Genomic DNA, 19,857 nt, shown 5'->3' on the forward strand with positions numbered 1-19,857 from the left:
ACCGCTGAGCCCCCAGCCCAGCCCATCGCATCCACAAACGCGCTGTGGCCTCTGAGCACGGCTCTCCCTGACACTGGGGCCCGGGGTTCCTGCTGTCCCCCATGCCCCAACCCCCCCGGGGGGCAGCAGGGCTGTGCTGACGGGTAGCCTCCTCCCTCCAGAACCTGACTCGGGAACAAGCCGACTACTGCGTCTCCCACATGAAGCCCTACGTGGACGGCAAGGGCCGCGAACTCCCCACCGCCTTCGACTACGTGGAGTTTACCCGCTCGCTCTTCGTGAACTGATCCCGCCCCCCACCCTGCCTGGCCCGCGCTGCTTGCCCTGCCGTTGCCTCGCTGCATGTCACCTCCTCTCTGTGCTCAAGTATTTCCAGTGTCACTCTCCACTGTAAGCTCACGTCCGCTTAGCTTGGGGCTAAGACTTAGAACGGGTGCTTCACTAAGCCGCTTCTGGTCCAGAGGCACTCGCCCTTTGCCATGGGGACCCAGACTCCCGCCAGGAAGCCAGCTGCCCATTCCGACTCGAGCAGTCTACGCAGCTGGCTCGCTCCCTTCTTGTTCTCCCCCTTCATTTTGTTTTCATGTAAAAGACAAATAAATGACTCTCCCCAGAGATTTGTGAGGTCTTCATTCAGCTTCCATGAGAGCTCCCCACAGCGCGGCACAGGTGTGGCCTCACCAGACCTGCCCCCACCTGCGGGGCCCTGCTGTCCTTTCGCTGTCCTCAGGTGGCCACCTCGGCTGCCAGCTGCTCCAAGTCCTCGGTCTCCCGGGGCCCTTGTTCTGTGAACTCGGTGCTCAGCTGCCACACCTTTACCATGCCCTTGGCGTCGCCTGCGGCCAGGAGCTGAGTCTGCTGGCGATTAAATTCCAGACAGTAGACCGGGCTTTCATCCTGGGTTTGCTTGATTGAAACCGTGGGTTTCTGGGAGCTTTTCTGGAGATCAAATAGCTGCACGTCACCTGCGCAGAGAGAGAGGCGTGGGGGCAAGCGTCTGCCCCTCCTCCAAGTCCCCTGCGTACCCAGTTAAGAGAAACTCGACAGGCCGAAGCACGAAATAAAGCTACCGGCTGGTATGGCAACCCCCCCACGTGCTGTCTCTCCCCAGCTCAGAATTCCAGATCTGGGCCGGGCCCCTGCGGCTTTTGTGGATCGGAGTCTGGTGTCCTTCCTACCTTCCCCAGAAGCAGCTGCAAACACCAGGGGGCGCACCGGCGACCAGCGCACGGCAAACAGATACTTGTGGGACAGCTGCAGGGAGGCCAGGGGCTGAGCCCGCAACATGGAGTACAGGTGGATATGGCCATCGGTCCCCGCGCTCAGGAAGAGATTCCTAGACAGGAAGCAGGGGAGGAGTGCTGAATGTCCTGGTCCACTGGGCCTCCCTGGACCTCCCCAAACCAGGGATCCCCTTAGGGAGCAAGGGGCTGATGCCCTGGAGCCAACCACCAGCACTCTGGGCATGAGAGCTCCCATGGGGAAGACCTGGGCTGGGAACAGACTACAGGCCCTTCCCACAGTTCTGCGGGACCCCCTCGCCCTCCCTATGCCGGGGACACTGGGGCCTTCTCTACCTGTGGAAGGGGCTACAGCTCACGGAGTAGATGGGACCACCGTGGGGAGAGAAGGTCAGCTGTGCGGGGGCCCGCAGGGGCACAGAACTAGGCATCCGGGTGAGGGCGGCCTCTTCCGCTGCCAGTGAACACTGGAGTGGGAAGCCGCCTTCCGTGCCCAGGACAAAAAGGCTAGGGTCAAAGCTGGAGAAGGCCACCGCCGTGGCACCGATCTCAGTCTCTCCCCGGGGAGGCTGTGGAGAAATGAATGCCAGGGCAGAGTCAAGAGAATCCCACAGTGTCCCACAAGAGCCCAGTCCCTCGAGTGGGCACCAGGGCCCAAGGAGGTCAACCGGCAGGTCCTCCACTGGTAGTGCAGGAGCCCGTGTCACCTGCCCCCTCCCACCCAGGGCTCCTCACGGAGGCCCTGCAGGGTCCAGGGGCAACTGGGCCCCAAGTACCTTCTTTAGCTTGGTGTTCCTCGGGAGCTGCTGCACAACCAGGGCGAAGCCCTCCGTAAGCTGCAGCCGGCCCGCCCCGACCCCCTGCCAGAGCAGCACCTTCCCGTCCGTGGCCACGCTCAGCACCTGGAAGCGGTGGCTGTGCCGGGGCTCAGGCAGCCAAACCACCTGGGGCCACGGGATGCAGGACCGAGGTCAGGAAAGCGCTGCTTGCTCCCCAGCCTGCCCCTACCTCCCAGCCAGACCAACGGTCATCCCCCATTCCCACCCACCCCTTCTAGGAAAATAAGGAGAATTCTGGGGGAGGCCAGGAGCCACCTCACACACCAGGGGGCAGTCCCGAGGGTTCTGAGCTCTGTCGCTGAGCCCAGGCAGGCCGGGACAGCTGGGAACCTCTAGTGGCAGCTTGGGGGGTGGGGTCGGGGGGTGCAGCTGGGAATGGCCCAGGGCCCTGGGGGTGGCTCCTGCCGGGGGCGGGATGTGACTCATGCCCTGGGAGCTCTGAGAATGCTGAAGGCAGCTGTCCAACTGCCAATTCCCCAGTGACCTTCTGCCATGCCTGTGCCGAGCGGACACCCTCTCTCCTGCCTGGCCTCCAGGAGCAGGCCTGTGACAGCCCAGCCCAGCCTAGCCAAGCAGGGGATGGTGCCTCCCGGACCCCCACAGCAGCCCACTGCTCTGACCTGGTACACGGGGTCTGTGTGTGTGTCATCTGTCAGGCCCGTTCTCCAGAGCAGCGGGTCCTCGGGATGGCTCATGTCCCATACCAGCACCTCACCGCTGTACAGCCCACCTGTGGGACCAAGCAGGCCCAGGCAGGAAGTGACCCACACCCAGCCCCCTCCGGCTTCCTGGCCAAGTACCAGCCCTTCACAGCCACGGAGCCAGGACGTGGAGCCACTTCCCCAAAACCACCTCGAGGAGGGAAAGTCCTGGTCCTCCGCACACCCCCCACACACCCAGGATGCTTCTCCCGCTGCCAGGCTGACCTCCCCGCCCCAGCATCCTGCCATTCCCTCCAGCACAACCCCCTTTCCCAACACATGAGGCTCCTATCATCGCTGACAGCTCCCCAAGGGTGCTCATGTCGCCCCGCCTCTGGCCTGACCTGACTGTGCCCTTCCATGGCCCACATCCCACGGCCCACACCCCATGGCCCGCCAGACTCCGCAATGACCTGCCTCCTCCGCCTCCCAGCTCCACACCAGCCATCCTCGGCATCCTCACCTGAGCTCAGGGATCAGAGCCCCCCAGTCTCTCCTCGCCCCCTCAGCAGACCTACCTTGGCCATGCCCAGGGGCTGACAGCCCAGTGGAGAGCTCACCGCCGGCCACCCTCCACGGGGGCAGAAGCGAAGCAGGCTGAAGGCTTACCTGCGATGTGGGATGGCTGTGTTGGGTGGAAAGCCAGGCACATGACAGCGCTGGGCACCTCCACCACCGCCGACGGCTGCCGGGGGTTTAAGCCTCGCCTGTCCAGGTTCCAGGCACACACGAAGGACTTGAGTGTGCTCCAGTCCCCGTCATCCAACCTGCGCAGGGACAAGCCTGAGCTGGCTCTGCCTCAAGGCCGGGGCCTCCTCCCCACCTTGTTCCTATCACCTGAGCCCCCGTCCTCCCCAACCAAACCCAAACAGATGAGCCGCAGTTTCCCCCATCACGCGCAGACTGTACTGGGTACTGAAGTGGCACAGGCATCTCCATGGCACCCCAAGGGCACAACCTCTAGAAAAGGGTTCCCGGAAACCAAGGATGGGTGCACCCAGTGGCAGGGTCGGGGAACCATGGCCCATCAGGAGACAGCTCATGGAGCAGAGGCGGCAGGCCCAGGCTCACTGCCCTGTGCTGACAGGTGGGCACCAGGACTCCTGCACCTGAAGCCCTTCCCTCCTCTGCTCTTACCAGACAACCTGGTGCCCAGGCAGCCTTGAGAATAAAAATACTCCCAGAATGGCCAGGCTCTGGCCAACCCTTCACCACACGGACAGGAAAAAAGAGGTCTTAGACCTCTTAGACCAGGGTCTGAGGGCCTCCCAGTGCCCGATGCAGCCACCACGGCAGCCACTCACCGGCCATAGGCACAGGCCACCACAGACCCAGTGGTATTCCAGGAGACACTGGTCACGTGCAGACCCTCCCCTTGGGCTGGGGGGTAGCCCAGGGTATGTAAACAGGTCACCTGCAAGAGACAGACCATCCCCAACCCTGAGCCCAGAGCCACCCAACAGGTGGTCTCATAGCCACCTAAAAAAAAACTATACACAGGCTTGGACCACCCAAGCCACCCAGGTCCACTGCCCAGTCCTGGAGGGAAATCTGGAGGCTTCACCCAAACATACCCCTCAAAGGATACTTCCAAAAACCCAGAAGAAAGGATCTTCCAAACCGAGACAAATGCCAGGTTCTGGATCAGAGTCAGACCCTGTTCTACACACCATTTCAACAGGTTTGGCTTCTGGGGTGCCTGAATGGTGCAGTCAGTTAAGTGTCCTACTGTTGGTTTCGGCTCAGGCTGTGAGCCTGAGGGTTGTGAGCCTGAGCCCCATGTCAGGCTCAGTGCTGAGTGCAGCCTGTTTAAGATTCTCCCTCCCGAGGGGCGCCTGGGTGGCTCAGTGGGTTAAAGCCTCTGCCTTTGGCTTGGGTCATGATCCCAGGGTCCTGGGATCGAGCCCCACATCAGGCTCTCTGCTCAGGGGGAGCCTGCTTCCTCCTCTCTCTCTGCCTGCCTCTCTGCCTACTTGTGATCTCTGTCTGTCAAATAAATAAATAAAATCTTAAAAAAAAAAAAAAAAGATTCTCCCTCTCCCTCTGCCCCTCCAGCCCCTAAAAAAAAAAAGAAAGCAAGAAAGCGAGCTTTGGCTTCTGGAACTGGATGGTGGTGACAGCTGCACAGTGTGACTACACTCAGTGCCACAGGGCTTTACATGTAAAGGCCTGGCATGTTCTTTCTCAGCCCAGGGCAGGCTGGCACAGCAAATGAGAAGGCCGGCCATGCGGGCCACCATGAGCCATCAGCCCAAGGTTTCTGGGATGGGACCTACAGCACAGACCAAACTTCTGTGAAAAGCTGCACACTCCCGACCTCGTGACTCCACAGAAGGAAACTATCCAACGGAAAGAACTTAATACGTGTAAAAAGCTGTACGGCGGGAGCCCTCACGCGCCACGGGCACGAGTGCAGAACGGCGCGGCCGCCGCGGGAAACAGCGTGGCGGACCTTCAAATGGTCAGAGAGGCACCCTATGACCCAGCAATTGTGCTCCGAGGTCCACACCCAGAGGACTGAAAACACGTTTATCCAAAAACTTGTACGCAGGTGTCACAACCGAGATGCCCACCAGCCGACAGATGGGGCGCACCCCCCCACGCAGGAAGGAGCACCGAGCCACGGGGAGGAGAGGGCTGCTGGCACACGCCACAGCCAGGCTCGCCGACATTCCACACGTGGAAGGAGCCAGTCACCGAGACGGCTTCGCGCAGGATCCCATCCTCGGGAAATGTCTGCCACAGACACCGCACAGACAGGAAGACGAGTAGCTGCCAGGGATTTGGGGGGAAATGGGGAGTGACTGCGAGTGGGTATGGACTTTCTTCTTGACGGCAATGAAAGTGTTCTAAAATTGTGCCAGTGGGGCGCCTGGTGGGCTTCTTTGGCTCAGGTCATGATCCCGGGCTCCCTGCTCAGCAGGAAGCCTGCTTCTCCGCCTGCTGCTGCTCTCCCTGCTTGTGCTCTCTTTCACTATCTCTCTCTCTCCCTCTATCTCAAACAAATAAGTAAAATCTTTAAAAAATAAAAATAAAGTTGTGCCAGTGTTGTACAACTCTAGGAACATAAAATCTTACTGAACTGTACGCTATGTTTTTTTAAGATTTTATTTATTTATATGACAGAGTGAGAGAGTACGAGCAGGGGGAGCAGCAGAGGCAGAGAGCGAAGCTGGCTCCCCACTGAGCAGGGAGTCTGATGCAGGACTCGATCCCAGGACCCTGGGATCATGACCTGAGCTAAAAGGCAGACGCTTAACTGACTGAGCTGCCCGGGTGCCCCTACACTTCACTTTTTTTTTTTTTTTTTAAAGATTGTTGTATTTATATTTGAGAGAGAAAGAGCATGCACACAATCAAGGGGTAGGTAGAGAGGGAGAGGGAGGGGGGACTCCCCACTGACCAGGGAGCCCAGTGTGGAGCTCATCCCAGGACCTGGAGATCATGACCTGAGCTGAAGGCAGAGGTTTAACCATCTGAGCCACCCAGGTGCCCTTGAACTGTACACTTTAAATGGGTGAATTATATGGGATGTGAATGGTATTTCAATAAATCTGTTATTTAAAACCAAGCCATATAGGGGTGCCTGGCTGGCTCAGACAGCAGAGCATGCAACTCTTGGTTTCATGCTTATGAGTTTGAGCCCCACATCTGGGGTAGAGATTACTTAAAAATAAATAAACTAAAAAAAAAAAAAAGAAAGAAGGAAGAGAAAAAGAAAAGCTGTGTGGTGGGGTAGGAGGTGGAGGGAACTCAAGAAAACCTCCAGGGTCGCACTGCATTCAGTTTCCTGATCTGGGTTCTGGTTCCACAAGGGTTTTCACTTTGAAAAGCCACAGGCCTGAAGTGGCAAGATGTGTGCCTTTTTATGTCATGTTCAACCAAAGTTTACATTAGAAATAAACCATATATATTATTTGTCATGACACTACTTATAACTGTAACAACCAGTACAACTGAGATCTGAAGATGAGACTACAAAGTGGGAGAAACTGGAGACGATGGGACCACCCCACACTGTCACCGTGATGGACACAGAACAGCACAAAGGGTAAACAGACATGTGTGGAGAACACACCTTAGGAAACCTGGCACAGGGGCGCCTGGGTGGCTCAGTGGGTTAAAGCATCTGCCTTTGGCTCCGGTCATGATCCCAGGGTCCTGGGATCGAGCCCCACATCGGGCTCTCTGCTCAGCAGGGAGCCTGGTTCCCTCTCCCTCTCTGCCTACTTGTGATCTCTGTCAAATAAATAAATAAAATCTTTTAAAAAAAAGAAAGAAAGAAACCTGGCACAAAAAAATACAGTGTGCAGACAAAACATTCAGAGGTTTTAAAAGGACAAGCATGAAGTCTCTGTAGCCACCTGACAACACAAAACAGGCTTTGCTCCCGACCAGAAAAGACCCCGAGATCGGTCACAGTGACGCACAGCTGTCCACACACATGTGCAAAGCCAGAGGAAGGAAACAACAGAGCCAGGAGATCAGAAGTCCCGTGGGAGCCCCTGTCTCTTATCTCTGATTTCTAAGCATTCCCCAAGGTCGTCAGATTGTTTTTGGAAATTGGAAATCAGGGTTTCTCTCTGAGCACGGCATCCCAGCCTTTCCGGAGTGGCTGCAACAGTGCCAAGGAGAGCGATGAAATGTCAAGGCCAACACCTTGACAGCAGAAGACAGAAAAACCCCATATCAGCCAAAATCATAATTCCACTATGAGGAAATCAACAAAAAGCTAATACAAAAGAAGAAGTGAGAGAGAGAGATTTGCTGACGTTGTTAATCTAACAGCAAACTTGGAGAGTTCTCTGCCCGGCATTCCGGGAACCGCTAAGACACGAGGCCATCGGGGCAACGTGCCCCACTGCCACTGAGAGGGGACCGATCTCCCGCCTGTCCACACGTTTCCGGAAGAGACCGAGTCCCACAGGAGCGTCCGATAAAGGATGGCACCTCTATGCAGTGGGATGCACCCTGGGGCACCTTTATAGGAACTGACGTGGAGAGCCCTGGCAACTGAGAAAAGTCATAAAGAAAATGTACAGTGCTTTCCATTTTTTGTTTAAAATGTCCTAGGGATGGGCGCCTGGGTGGCTCAGTCATTAAGCCTCTGCCTTCAGCTCAGGTCATGATCCCGGGGTCCTGGGATCGAGCCACGAGTCCGGCTCCCTGCTCGGCGGGGAGCCTGCTTCTCCCTCTCCCTCTGCCATTCCCCCTGCTTGTGCTCTGTCAAATAATAAATAAAATCCTTAAAAAAAAAAAGTTCTTAATGACACTAGTAACAATGGTGTGTGTTATTGTAGCACAGGGAGGAGTTAAAGGCCCAGGAACAGGAGTTCCCTACGGCTGTCCACATGGTACACGCTTGTTGTTTCTGTACTGCCCGGATTTGTTACAATGAACACATATTGTTTCTGCAGTCAGAAAACAGATATTTTGTAAAGGGGAGAGAGCAATATACACTGGGACCAAATTAATTCATAGAAATGAGTAAAAGCACCTCTAATAATAAAAAAAAGTTTAACCTCTCTAAATGCAACTGTAAAGTTGGGGGGTGGTGCGCGCATGGGCATCGGCAGGAGAAGAGTGGGCTGGGCTCTGAATGATCACCAGGCCCTTCCATCAAGCAGCTTTCCTGAGCCTCAGGGACCGCCCACTTGGGTATGGCCTCCACACCTGCTCTTCAGAGGGATTTTGAGGATTTCCCTGGAACAAACCGACTCTCCCTTGCCTTCCACTGACTTGGGGGTAAGTGGGCAGAGGAGGAGAAGCGGCTAGAGCAGGGCTTATGACCTCTGAATACATAGTTACTCATCTCTGTTTCCCAAGGAAGAAAGTATTGTATAAAAAGTTTGGCTCGGCGCTCCAAGGCTCTGCAGCCGGTCCGTCGAGGGCATGCAGCACCGAGCAAAGTTGCCCTGTCCACAGGGTAGGCTGAGGCCCAGCACGGAGCCAAAGCCAAGAGCCCCTCCCATTCATTCAGAGTCTTCCTCATCTCAAAGGCTGGGCTGTCTGTCGGTTGGCCACCTGAGTATACAGGGTGACAGCTCTGAACTGAGCCCTGGAGACACGGAAGTCACTAGAGCACGGTAGTGAAACCAGACCAGGCTCATATCCCAGCTTAGCCCGTGAAGCTGTGTGACCACAGACAAGTCACTTAGCCTCTCTGGGCCCCCTGTATAAAATGGCGATCATCCTAGCACTGCCTCATGCAGTCATGCTGAATGAGATGGCACAGAGAGCCCTCAGTGTGTGCTGCCTGGGGAGACACAGCCAAGCAGTGGGGAGAATTCAGTCCAGAGTCCGACTCCCCGGGTTCAAACCCTCCCTCTATTGCTAACTAGCTCCGTTTGACCCTGGAAAAGTCACTTCAGCTCGAAGTGTCCCACCTGTACCTCTCAGTACCTCCCAGCTGTAAATGGAGATAACCACACCTACTTCTTCTTCTTTTTTTCTTTTAAATATTTTATTTATTTGACAGAGAGAAATCACAACTAGGCAGAGAGGCAGGAGGAAGCAGACTCCCTGCGGAGCAGAGAGCCCGATGCGGGGCTCAACCCCAGGACCCTGGGATCATGACCTGAGCCGAAGGCAGAGGCCCTAACCCACTGAGCCACCCAGGCGCCCCAACCACACCTACTTCTTGACAGCAGGGAAGTCCCTTTTTTTTTTTTTTTTTTTTTTTTAAGATTTTAATTATCTGTCAGAGAGAGAGAGAGAGCGCGCGCAGCAGGGGGAATGGCAGGCAGAGGGAGAAGCAAGCTCCTCACTGAGAAAGGAGCCTGACGTGGGACTCGATCCCAGGACTCTGGCATCATGACTGGAGCTGAAGGCAGATGCTAAACCGACTAAACAACACACAGGTCCCTCTCTTTTTTTTTTTTTTTTTTAATACTTTGTTTATTGAGAGAGTGTAAGAGAGAGAAAGAGCACCCACAAGTAGGGGGGAGGGGCAGAGGAAGAGGGAGAAGTAGGCTCCCCGCTGAGCCGGGAGCCTGATGCAGGGCTCAGTCCCAGGACCCCAAGATCATGACCTGAGCCAAAGGCAGGCACTTAACCGACTGAGCCACCCAGGGGCCCCTGAGGACTTACTCTTATAAAATTATCCACCTGGCAGAATGTTAGAGCCCAGTGAACTGTTAGTATTACTACTATTATCAGTATCTGGGTGGCGTAAAAGGACTGAAAACAGAGCCAAGGCGCGAGCTGGAGCAGAGGAGGGGCGCATCCCAGGCCGCGCCAGCCCGTTCCCTACCGTTGGCTGCTGTTCAGTCCAGTTCACCTCGAAGCCATCAAAAGCATGGCTCTGCCAGTTCTTGTTCAGCTCCCGAATAACCATGGCCTCCACCCTCCGAAGAAAGGCTGCGAGCCGGGGGTCATCATGCGGGGACACGGACGGCGCGCTGACTGGCACGGGGGCCTCCGTCTGCACCTCGGCATCCACATGCTTCCGGGTCTGGGCCGCCTTCTCGGCGGTGGCAATGCTCGTTGTCTGGCAACTTTTCTGCAGAAGATCACAACCCAGCAGTCAACACACAGCCTCACCGGCCCACACACTCCCCTCCCATGCTGCTGCTGACCCTCGGGCCTCTGGTCACCCTGTCCGCCCCAGCATGTCCCTTTCCTCTTGGCCCATCTTCCAAAGGATGAGCCCAATCTGTGTGCCAAGGATAGAGATGACCCTTCAACCTTCCTATGTGCCCTGGGTCACACTGAGAGGTCCAGGGGCAGCCAACATGACCCAGTAAGAGCCTGACCCAGAACCTCTGGTGACATTATGACACTATTTGGAGCAGATGCAGGAATATCTTTTTTTTTTTTTTTTTTTTTTAGGAGTGCCCTTTTGAAGAACCTGACAGTAGTCATGTCATATTAGAGCCAGCAGTGGTCGCCTAAGCCAGCACATGGAAGCATGTCAAACCTGGCCACCAGCAGAATGGCCCAAAGCTTCTCCCTCCCTTAGCAGGCACTGTCCAAGATGCCCCCCGTCATCAAAGAAAGTGAGTGTGTCTGTGATGAGCTAGTTGGTGGAAGGCAGGCTTCTCCCCAGCTGCCCCTTTTCCCCACCCCGCCATCTGCCTCCAATCCCTCATCCCCTGTTTAGCTGGGCACAGGGACAGACAGCAGATCAGCCTCTTTCTTACATGGACATGACCCATCATTTACCAAGTGAGGGGCCATCTATCATACGTCGTGGTCTCGCAAGAGGCTCTGTTCACGCGGCCCCTCACCAAGCACCTGAACACAAAGGGCAATGATGAGGCCCAGACCCCTGTGCCCCGCACTCAGGCCTGGGGGACAGAGCTGGGCAGCAGGCTAGCACTAGCAAGCCCGAAGGAAGGGAGCTGGCCCTACCTAGGGGCAGCCCTTGCTAGAACATGAAATACCCATCCCCACATTCCCTTTCACATTCCACAAAATTCTCTTTTTCTACCACCAATTAAACTGTAAGTGCCTCCAGCTTCAGAACCCTTCTGATGTCTCTTTATATCCCTGGCTCTTTGCATGGTATTTGGCACACGGCATAAGCCCGTTTATGCTATATACTACATGTATATACACACACACACCCATAACACTGTATTACATATACATATATACATATATACCATATGTAACATATATTACATGTTATTTATATGTATCTCCATTTTGCTACACACACACTATTTACTGAGCATCCACTTGCCAGGCACTGTCCGGGTACTACTGATACAGCAGCAAACAAAATGTGCAAGATTCCTGTGCCTAAGGAGGTTCTACGGGGGTCGGGGCTACACAAACAAGAAAAGCCATCAACTACCAATGACGCTAAGTGCAGCAGAGGTGTGGGAGAGAAGGGAACAGCTGGGGAGGCCTCTGGGCACATAGCACTTGCACTGAGGTGTGAAGGACAGGCGGAGAGCAGCAGGAGAGGGGCCTGGAACAGGGATGGGGACCAGCCGGGAGGCGAGACCAAAACCCGCTGGTAGAGGAGGCCCCACATTCAGAAACTGGGGAGCGTGGCGGCACGCGAGCAAGGGCAAGGCCCAGAGGTGTCTGAGAGCCAGGACAAGTAGGACTTTCCCTCTAGATGTGAGCCCCAGGGTGGCCGTAAGCAGGGCCATGCCTCTCTGGCATCTCAGGGAGATGTGAGGAGCAGAGAGCAGGTGTGACAACCAGTGAATGCGATGGCAGGTTCTGGGAGAAGAGAGCGCAGAAGCGGTTCTGTGGGGCCCCCTCTAGACTGAGATGCCTCCCTGCCGTCTGCATGGAAGCGGCCACAAGGCAGGAAGCTCGGAGAGCATCCAGCAGAGACTTGACCTGAAACCATAGCACTGGAGGGCTGCCCCAGTGCCAGTGGAGTGTGCACACTGAGGAATTCGTGGATGGGCTCGGGGACCAGAAAGAATACAGACTGAGCCAAATTCTAAGACGGTGGGAGAAAATCAAAGTTCCAGAAGCCACAATGATGGTAAGAGTGTCGGTGACTAAGTGCTCACTCACGCAGTCTCCCCAAAGCTCTAGCCACATCTTATCCACGCTCGCAACCACCCTATAGAGAAAATCCTATTTCTGCATTACTGCTGTTGGCGCCGAGGCACAGAGAAGTAACTCACCCAAGGTCACACAGCACAGAGGTGAGTGCAGTGGAACTTGAATCCAGGTAGTCTGACCTGTGACACCAGCCTGTCTCAACCATGGTGTTCTCTCCCAAACAGTCCAGCGTCCTGGCCACTGATCACATCAGATGAATGCAGAAAAATGCTTCTAAAAGAATATTACCCCAGTGTCCTAACATAAGACAAAAATGGCCACAAGAGACACATAGCAGTCACCTTTCCAGCTATCTCTATTAATATTTCCTTGCTGCGCTTATTCAGGCAAACGACCAATGTCAAAAAAACACTAGGGAAAATTTAGGGAGAAAAAAAAAACTTAAAAAACCAATGATAATGCACCTGCAATTTTTTTTTTTTTCCTGAGAACTGGCAGGAAACCACCATGACTCTCTTTTCCCTCGGGGACTCCAACGTAGGTTTCCATAGTTCATGATCCAAGTATCTGGTCTGATCCTGACCAGACCCAGATCATCTGGGGTTGGAGCCCCAAACCTCCAGAAAGGAAGGGCTCGCTCAAGGCTACCCAGTATATACTGGTGCCTCCCGTGCCAGGCAGTGTGTGGCTGTGCGGAGGCTCCCGTCTGAGATGTCAGGGAAGAGGTCAGGGCCCAGTGGGGTCCTTGCTTCTTAGGCCCCAGCAAGGCCCGGAAGGAGAGTGTTCAGGATGCTGGGCTGCAGCCTGCCTCCCACACCTGCCTCCCACACCTCGGAGGCACAGGTGTTGCAGGGGAAATGCGGAGGTGGGGGAAGCTGGGGCCAAACTTTAATCGCACTAGGAGGTATGGACCAGGGAAACAATTCCCAAATCAAGACTACCAGGCTCCGTGCTCTGGAGTCCGAAGCCCCGGCAACCTCCAGCAGAGAAGAAGGCAATGAGACTCAGGGAGCAGAGCCTAGGATGAGTGCCTAACAATCCTGCCCCAAGAGAGCCCGCAGACATCCAGAAGGCCAGGACTCCTACCCAAGCCACAAAATGTGCCCCCAACACCAGGACTGCAGCTTCCGACTAGATGGGAAGTGAACACTACTCTGCTGGGCCACCTGAGCTCTCTCAGGGAAACTCATGACAGAGACAAAGATTTCACAAGTTAGACAGCACAGGCCCGGAACTGAAACCTGGAAACTCTGGGCCCTGACACTCAGCCAGTGCCACCATGTGACCAGGAGCCAAGTAGAGACAGGCCTCAGGGAATGCATGGCAACAGCAGAGCCCCCAAAGCCTCCTGGATTCCTCGGGACCAGCCGTACCTCCATGAGGGACCCAGGAGACCCCTGCATCCTGAACAGAAGTGCCTGGTCTGGGCCAGTTTCTGTCACTTGCTATCCCACTAACCCCTAGGAAGGCTCCCTGACCCCCAGACCACCACCCCTCAAGGCCTCATTTCTGAAAGAATGGGTCTCTGGCTGGCATTTAGGATGGATCGATCAATTTCAGGAACACTCCCCATGACAGAGGAACTGGCCCCACTAGGTCTGGTGACCGGCCCCCACCCCAGGCTCCGAGAGGTGTGTTGACAGAATACTGGGCTTTGCCCTGCCTTCAGGGTCAAAGACTGACCAGTGCCAGTGTAACTGCGCCGATGTGTGACTCAGTCATTCAGAAACTGGCCAGCTAGAGAAATCCATCCAGGGGATATCAATATGGGGCAGGCCAACTTCAAAGTCATAAGTAGAATAGTCATTTTCTTATTAAAAACATACATTCTAGGGACGCCTGGGTGGCTCAGTTGGTTAAGCAGCTGCCTTCGGCTCAGGTCATGATCCCAGCGTCCTGGGATCGAGTCCCACATCGGGCTCCTTGTTTGGCGGGGAGCCTGCTTCTCCCTCTGCCTGCCATTCTGTCTGCCTGTGCTCGCTCGCTCTCCTCTCTCTCTGACAAATAAATAAAATATTTAAAAAAAAAAAAAAAAAAAAAAACCATACATTCTAGGGGCGCCTGGGTGGCTCAGTGGGTTAAGCCGCTGCCTTCGGCTCAGGTCATGGTCTCGGAGTCCTGGGATCGAGCCCCGCATTGGGCTCTCTGCTCAGCAGGGAGCCTGCTTCCTCCTCTCTCTCTCTGCCTGCTTGTGATCTCTCTGTCAAATAAATAAATAAAATCTTTAAAAAAAAACAAAACAAAACATACATTCTAGGGGCACCTGGCTGCCTCAGTCAGTAGAGCATGTGACTCTTGATCTCAGGGTCATGAGTTCAAGCCCCCCATTGGGTGTAGAGATAGATAGATAGGGGCACCTGAGTGGCTCAGTCGGCGAAGCATCTGACTCTTGATTTCAGTTCAGGTCATGATCTCAGGGCCGTGAAATCAAGCCCCCCCATCTAGCTCCATCCCAGACATGGAGGCTGCTTCAGATTCTCTCGCTCCCTCTACCCCTCCCCCTCCTCTCTCCCTCTCAAGAAAAAAAGAGACAAATAAAATATATACATCTCCTTGACTCTAGGATGTATTGATTATAAAACATTCCAATTATTTAATAGTTCTTCAGGGGAAACTATATTACATACACAGGTCATTTGTGAGACACACCGAATTTTAAGATCTGTTACAAAGGCTGGGGGTGGGCGTGTGTCCTCTAATCGAGGAAATACATCACCATAGAAAGAATGTGTCTTTGAAGGTCTGGGGAAATGCCATGAGAGACGAGCCCCCATTACTCCCCTGGGTAGTAATCACCACCAGCTAATACCAGAAGCATACCACTTCTCGCTTCATTCTCCCAGTCAGCCTGAGCCAGCACATCTGACTCCAGAGTGGAAAAGAACCTCAAAGACCATTCTAGACCTGCATTCTCAATGGGCAGGCCCCAGAATCACCTGGAAGCTTGCGAAAACACAAGCTGCGACCTCCTGGGTCAGGGCTGAGTGTGCTGTGCTAACAAGCCCCCAGGTGATGTGGATGCTGGGGGTGGGGGCGGTAACTGAGACCCCACATGTGGGCCTCACCCCTTTGTATGCTTCCGAGGGCCACAGCCCAAGGCCCATCACCTCCCCCTACCCCGTACACACCATGCTCACATTCCCCCCCCTTTCTATCTCCACTACTCCGTGTCCTGGGCTTCACCTGGGGTCATGGCTCATCCCCAGAGGCAGAGGAATGCTGCTAAGCCCACCTGAGGGGCGCTGCTGTGCACCTGTGGGGGGGAGTGGCTTGTCACTATCACCTCGCCACTTCCAGCAGGCCCGCTTCCACTTGTCCTCCCCAGAGCTACCTTTTCCTCAGGCTGCCGTCACCCCAAAGGCCTCCTTTCTTCCTCCTCATCGGGGCCCACACACCTGAGGAGAAGACAGGTGTGATGACAGCAGAGAGGACCCCCGCCTAGGTCAGCAGCTCCCTGTACACATGCTGCAAAGCCCATGCAGCAGCCTCGCCTCGATCTGACCCCGATGCGAGGCACAATCCGGCAATGAGCAGACAAAGTGGGGCGGGAATGTCTTGGGTGTGATGCTGAGTGGGTTTCACGATGCAGCATGGACAACCGTCCCAAGCGGCCTCTGCAAGGGCGGAGTAACTGCACCAGGAACCTGTGTCAAGGCACAACCTCCTGTTCAGGTGAACTTGCCTCTTGAGTCTATCAGGGCAACAAACAGCTTTTCAAACGACAACGTGGAGCCGGGGCTCGGCCACGTGCGGAGGACAACAGCAGACATTTCCACAGAAGCTGGGAGCCGCCGAGGTGCTAGACCCCTTTGAGCTGCAGTTACTGCAGACCATTTTGGTGTCATTTTAGCCTCTCGATCTCTTCTCGTGCTCTTTAAAAAAAAAAATGAATAAATCTAGTATCAACACTGTCTAGCAAACTCAAAGGCAGAGAACCACAGACTGAATTCTCCTCGAAAATCCGTAAGAGGCCAGACCCCAGTTAAAAACAAACACCTTCCAGCAGGGGGTGACATACGCTACAGAAGCCACCAAGGCCACGAAGCAGCAGCCCGTCAGGAAAGGAGGAAGAGCCCGCAGGAAGGCAGCGAATTTAATTCAAAGCAGGAGAGGAGAGATGTACCCTGTGTGGGATGACAGCACACGGGAAAATTATTCAATCCAGTATCTCCTGGTTGCCTTCAGGGGGTGCAGAAGTACATAAGACTAACCCCCCTGTCCTCCGGGAGCCCACAGTCCAAGCAAGACAGACCTGAATGTCCAAAATGCATCCCACAGATGAGAAAGTTCTGAAACTAGATAGTGGTGAGTGGTGGCACCATGTGAATGAACTTGACGCCGCTCAACTGCACACTTAAAAACAGTAAAATTTCTATTATGTGTCTCTTGCCACAATTTTATTTATTTTTAAGTAATCTCTATGCCCAACACGGAGCTCGAACTCAAGACCCTTGAGATCAGGAGTCACATGCTCTACGCTGACCCAGACAGGCGCCCCTCCACAATTTTTCAAAAAAGGAAAAAAAAACACACCCCACATTTTCCTAGGATCAGAATTGGGCTTCAGAGGGGTAATGCTGCTGGAAAGTAGGATGCATTCGATGGATGGTCTCAAATTTTGCTACCTATTAGAATGACCTGGGAAGCTTTAATAAAAGGAGATTCCCACATCACAACACTTACCAATTAAGCCAGAATCGCTGAAGGTAGGACCCAGACATCCATATTTTTCAAGGGTCCCAGGACATTCCAGTGTCAGCCAAGTTTGAGAAACAGCGGATGAGAAAGGAGGGATAATTACGCACCCTCCGTCATCTCAGGCAGCTGCCCAGGCGCCTGACACCTCCAGACCATTCACCGGAGCAGCTCCAGGCTTTCAAACTGCTTTCTTACTCAAAGTCTCATTTAACCCCTCAGGAAGTATTCTCATAAGGACCCACTTTGAAGAAGAAGAGATCATGTGACTGGCCCAAAGCTGTAAAGAGTGTGTGCACTCCGGTCTCGAACCAAAGCTCGGGACACTATCCCTCTGTGAACATATTGGAATATGACAGGAAAACTCAAGGAAGGCCAAAGACCATTAGTATTAAAACAGAAAAGGGGCACCTGGCTCATGAGTTCGAGCCCCACGCTAGTGTAGAGATTACTTAAAGAGTAAAATCTTAAAAAAATATATTAAAAAGGGGACTTTGGGTGGCTTAGTTGGTTCGGTGCCTGACTCTTGGTTTCCACTCAGGTCATGATCTCCGGGTTGTGGGGTCAGGCCCTGCACTCAGTGGGGAATCTGCTGGGGATTCTCTCTCCCTCTACCCCTCCCTCCCCAATGCACTCTCTCTAGAATAAACAGTCTTTAAAAAAAATTTTTTTTAGGGGCACCTGGGTGGCTCAGTGGGTTAGGCCTCTGCCTTCGGCTCAGGTCATGATCCCGGGGTCTGGGATCGAGCCCCACATTGGGCTCTCTGCTCAGTGGGGAGCCTGCTTCCTCCCCTCTCTCTGCCTGCCTCTCTGCCTACTTGTGATCTCTCTCTGTCAAATAAATAAATAAAATTTTTTTAAAAATTATATTTAAAAAAAGAAAAGGCAATTTACCTCCTTCTTCCAACCCCTGCAACATTCTTATAACTTAATCAAACATCTCCTTCAATAAGACAGGAGATGCTAGTCCAGGGAAACCACCCTCACAGATGAAAGCTGTTTACTTGGAATTTGTTCTTAGAATCCTACAGGTAAAAACTATAGTCACAAGAAAATGAACCTGCCTCCATTTCATTCTCTGTAAGAAGAAAAAAAGTTAGACTGAATCAGTGGTTTCCAAATCTAAAGTCTTCTAGAATCCGGGCCTTTGGCAAACAAGAGCTATTTCAAAGCCAGGAACTGTGAAGTACACTTTTACCTGTGATAAGAATGGGCAGATTTAACTAAAACATCCACTTGGCTTTGTACCAGAACCATTTCTAGGCAGGATGTAAGTGGGGAGAGCTTTGAAGCCACATCAAATCCTGGCTTGAGACCTGCAACCTATCTTCCAGAGTAAGACTTCATGGAAAGCTCATCGGTGTTGGTGAGGAGCTAAGCTCTGCAGGTCTGGCCACTCTGGTGGCAAACTAAGTTTTCTTTTCTGGTAAATGCATAGCACCTTACCTCCATTTTCACCAAGGAAAAGCCAAAGTCCTTAAAATGATCTGCAAGACCCTACCTGACCTGCCTCTGCTTACCCACTCTGACTTCAATTGGGACCATTTCCCCTTCTCTCATTCCACGCCAGCCGGGCTGCCTCCTCAAACACGCAAGATCTGCTCCAACCACTGGGCCTTTGCACTGGCAGTCTGCCCTGCGGGGCTGCTCTACCACTCCTCTGATGTCACCTTCTCAGTGAGGCCCGCCCACCCCCTCCCTCTCCAACCCAGACCCTCCAAGCCCTCACCCTTCTTTTGCGTTCGTCCGTGGCACTCCTCACCTCCTAACAACACACCGCAGAATTTACTTATTGCCCGTGCCCTGCAAACGACCCCACGTCGGCTCCAGGAGGGAAGAGCTCTGCTGGGCACGCAGCAGGCCCTCAAAGTCTGCGCAAAGTTCCCTGAGGAGAAGACCCGACGCCCAGGAGCCCTGCCCCTCACTCCTCACAAAACCTCGCTGTGTGCGCTTTTGATGACGCTCCTAGAAAAACTGGCGTATCTCGACCTTGAAATGCAATGTGCTCGCTCTTTTTTTTTTTCTAAGAAAAGTTAGTTTGAAATGCCCCGAAACGGCGCTTCACACAAAATCCTGCAAAACACGGGGTCTTCAAGAGTCTTAAGGAAAAACCCCTTCTGTGGTTGCACAGAGAGTCTGAGGAAACGCTCGAGAATCCCGCCAGGGTTAGCGTCTGTGAGTGAAAATACAAAACAAACCGGCGGCACGCCAGAACTCGGCCCGGAGACCGGGCGCGGACCCTCGCCCTCCGGCCCCCGTCGCCCGGAGCCGGGCCGGCGCTCTCACCGTCTCCCGGCGGATGCCCTGGACGCCCCTCCACTGCGAGGGCACAGACGCCACGCCCAGGGTCTCGTCCTGCAGGGGCGCCGGGAGCCCGGGCCCCTCGGCGCTCAGAGCCCCGCCTGTCGCCAGTGCCTCAGCTCCCGCACTTCCCGCGGGGCCGAGCTGCCCGAGCTGCGCGCGGGTTGCCATGGAAATAGCCCCGCCCTGTCGCGCCTGCGCACTCCGACGTGACCTCGCCCATGCGCGTCTAAAGCGGAAGACAGGGAAGGTGAGGGTATCCCCACCATTTTTGAATTGGTCAGACCGCATCCTCCAAGACCTGGGAGTACGCGATAAATTATTATTTGGGGCCAGCATGAGACAAGCCTGGCCAGCTATGGATACTTCATCCCAGTAGGGGCACACTTGGGCATGAGTGGCTACCCCTGGTTTGGGAAGGAAAGTGCGGAAGTACGGCTCCGTGCCAGGCTCAAAGATGGCGCTGAATGGCCAGATGCAGAAGCGAGGACGGGAGGCTGTGAGGACGCGAGGCTGCGACAGCGGCGGGCTGACGAGTTGTGGGGCTTGGGGGTTGCAGGGCCCACTGAGAAGTTGGGTGCTCCCCAGGGGAGCGGGCTCCACTTG

General features: G+C 54.3%; 2 protein-coding genes across 18 annotated transcripts in view; one reads left to right on the forward strand and one right to left on the reverse strand.

The window, feature by feature from the left end:
• The window catches only part of SPTAN1 (spectrin alpha, non-erythrocytic 1), a 61,508-nt gene extending 60,893 nt beyond the window's left edge, over positions 1–615 (forward strand). For all 17 annotated transcript variants that reach the window (XM_047701282.1, XM_047701278.1, XM_047701283.1 and 14 more), the window contains one exon: positions 162–615. In XM_047701282.1, coding sequence (XP_047557238.1) covers positions 162–287 — 126 coding nt within the window. In that variant the 3' untranslated portion in view covers positions 288–615. The remainder of the gene's footprint in view (positions 1–161) is intronic.
• Positions 614–19,422, reverse strand: DYNC2I2 (dynein 2 intermediate chain 2). Its single transcript, XM_047701299.1, has 9 exons — positions 19,237–19,422; positions 10,034–10,282; positions 4,086–4,195; positions 3,391–3,548; positions 2,701–2,810; positions 2,018–2,185; positions 1,578–1,810; positions 1,179–1,336; positions 614–965 (listed from the first exon to the last, which is right to left on the reverse strand). The coding sequence occupies exons 1-9, from the start codon at positions 19,420–19,422 to the stop codon at positions 727–729; spliced, it is 1,611 nt and encodes a 536-aa protein (XP_047557255.1). The 3' UTR covers positions 614–726.
• Between the last annotated feature and the right edge of the window lie 435 nt (positions 19,423–19,857).

The sequence above is a fragment of the Lutra lutra genome, chromosome 13 (genome assembly GCF_902655055.1).
Source record: "Lutra lutra chromosome 13, mLutLut1.2, whole genome shotgun sequence".
NCBI classification, from domain to species: domain Eukaryota; kingdom Metazoa; phylum Chordata; class Mammalia; order Carnivora; family Mustelidae; genus Lutra; species Lutra lutra.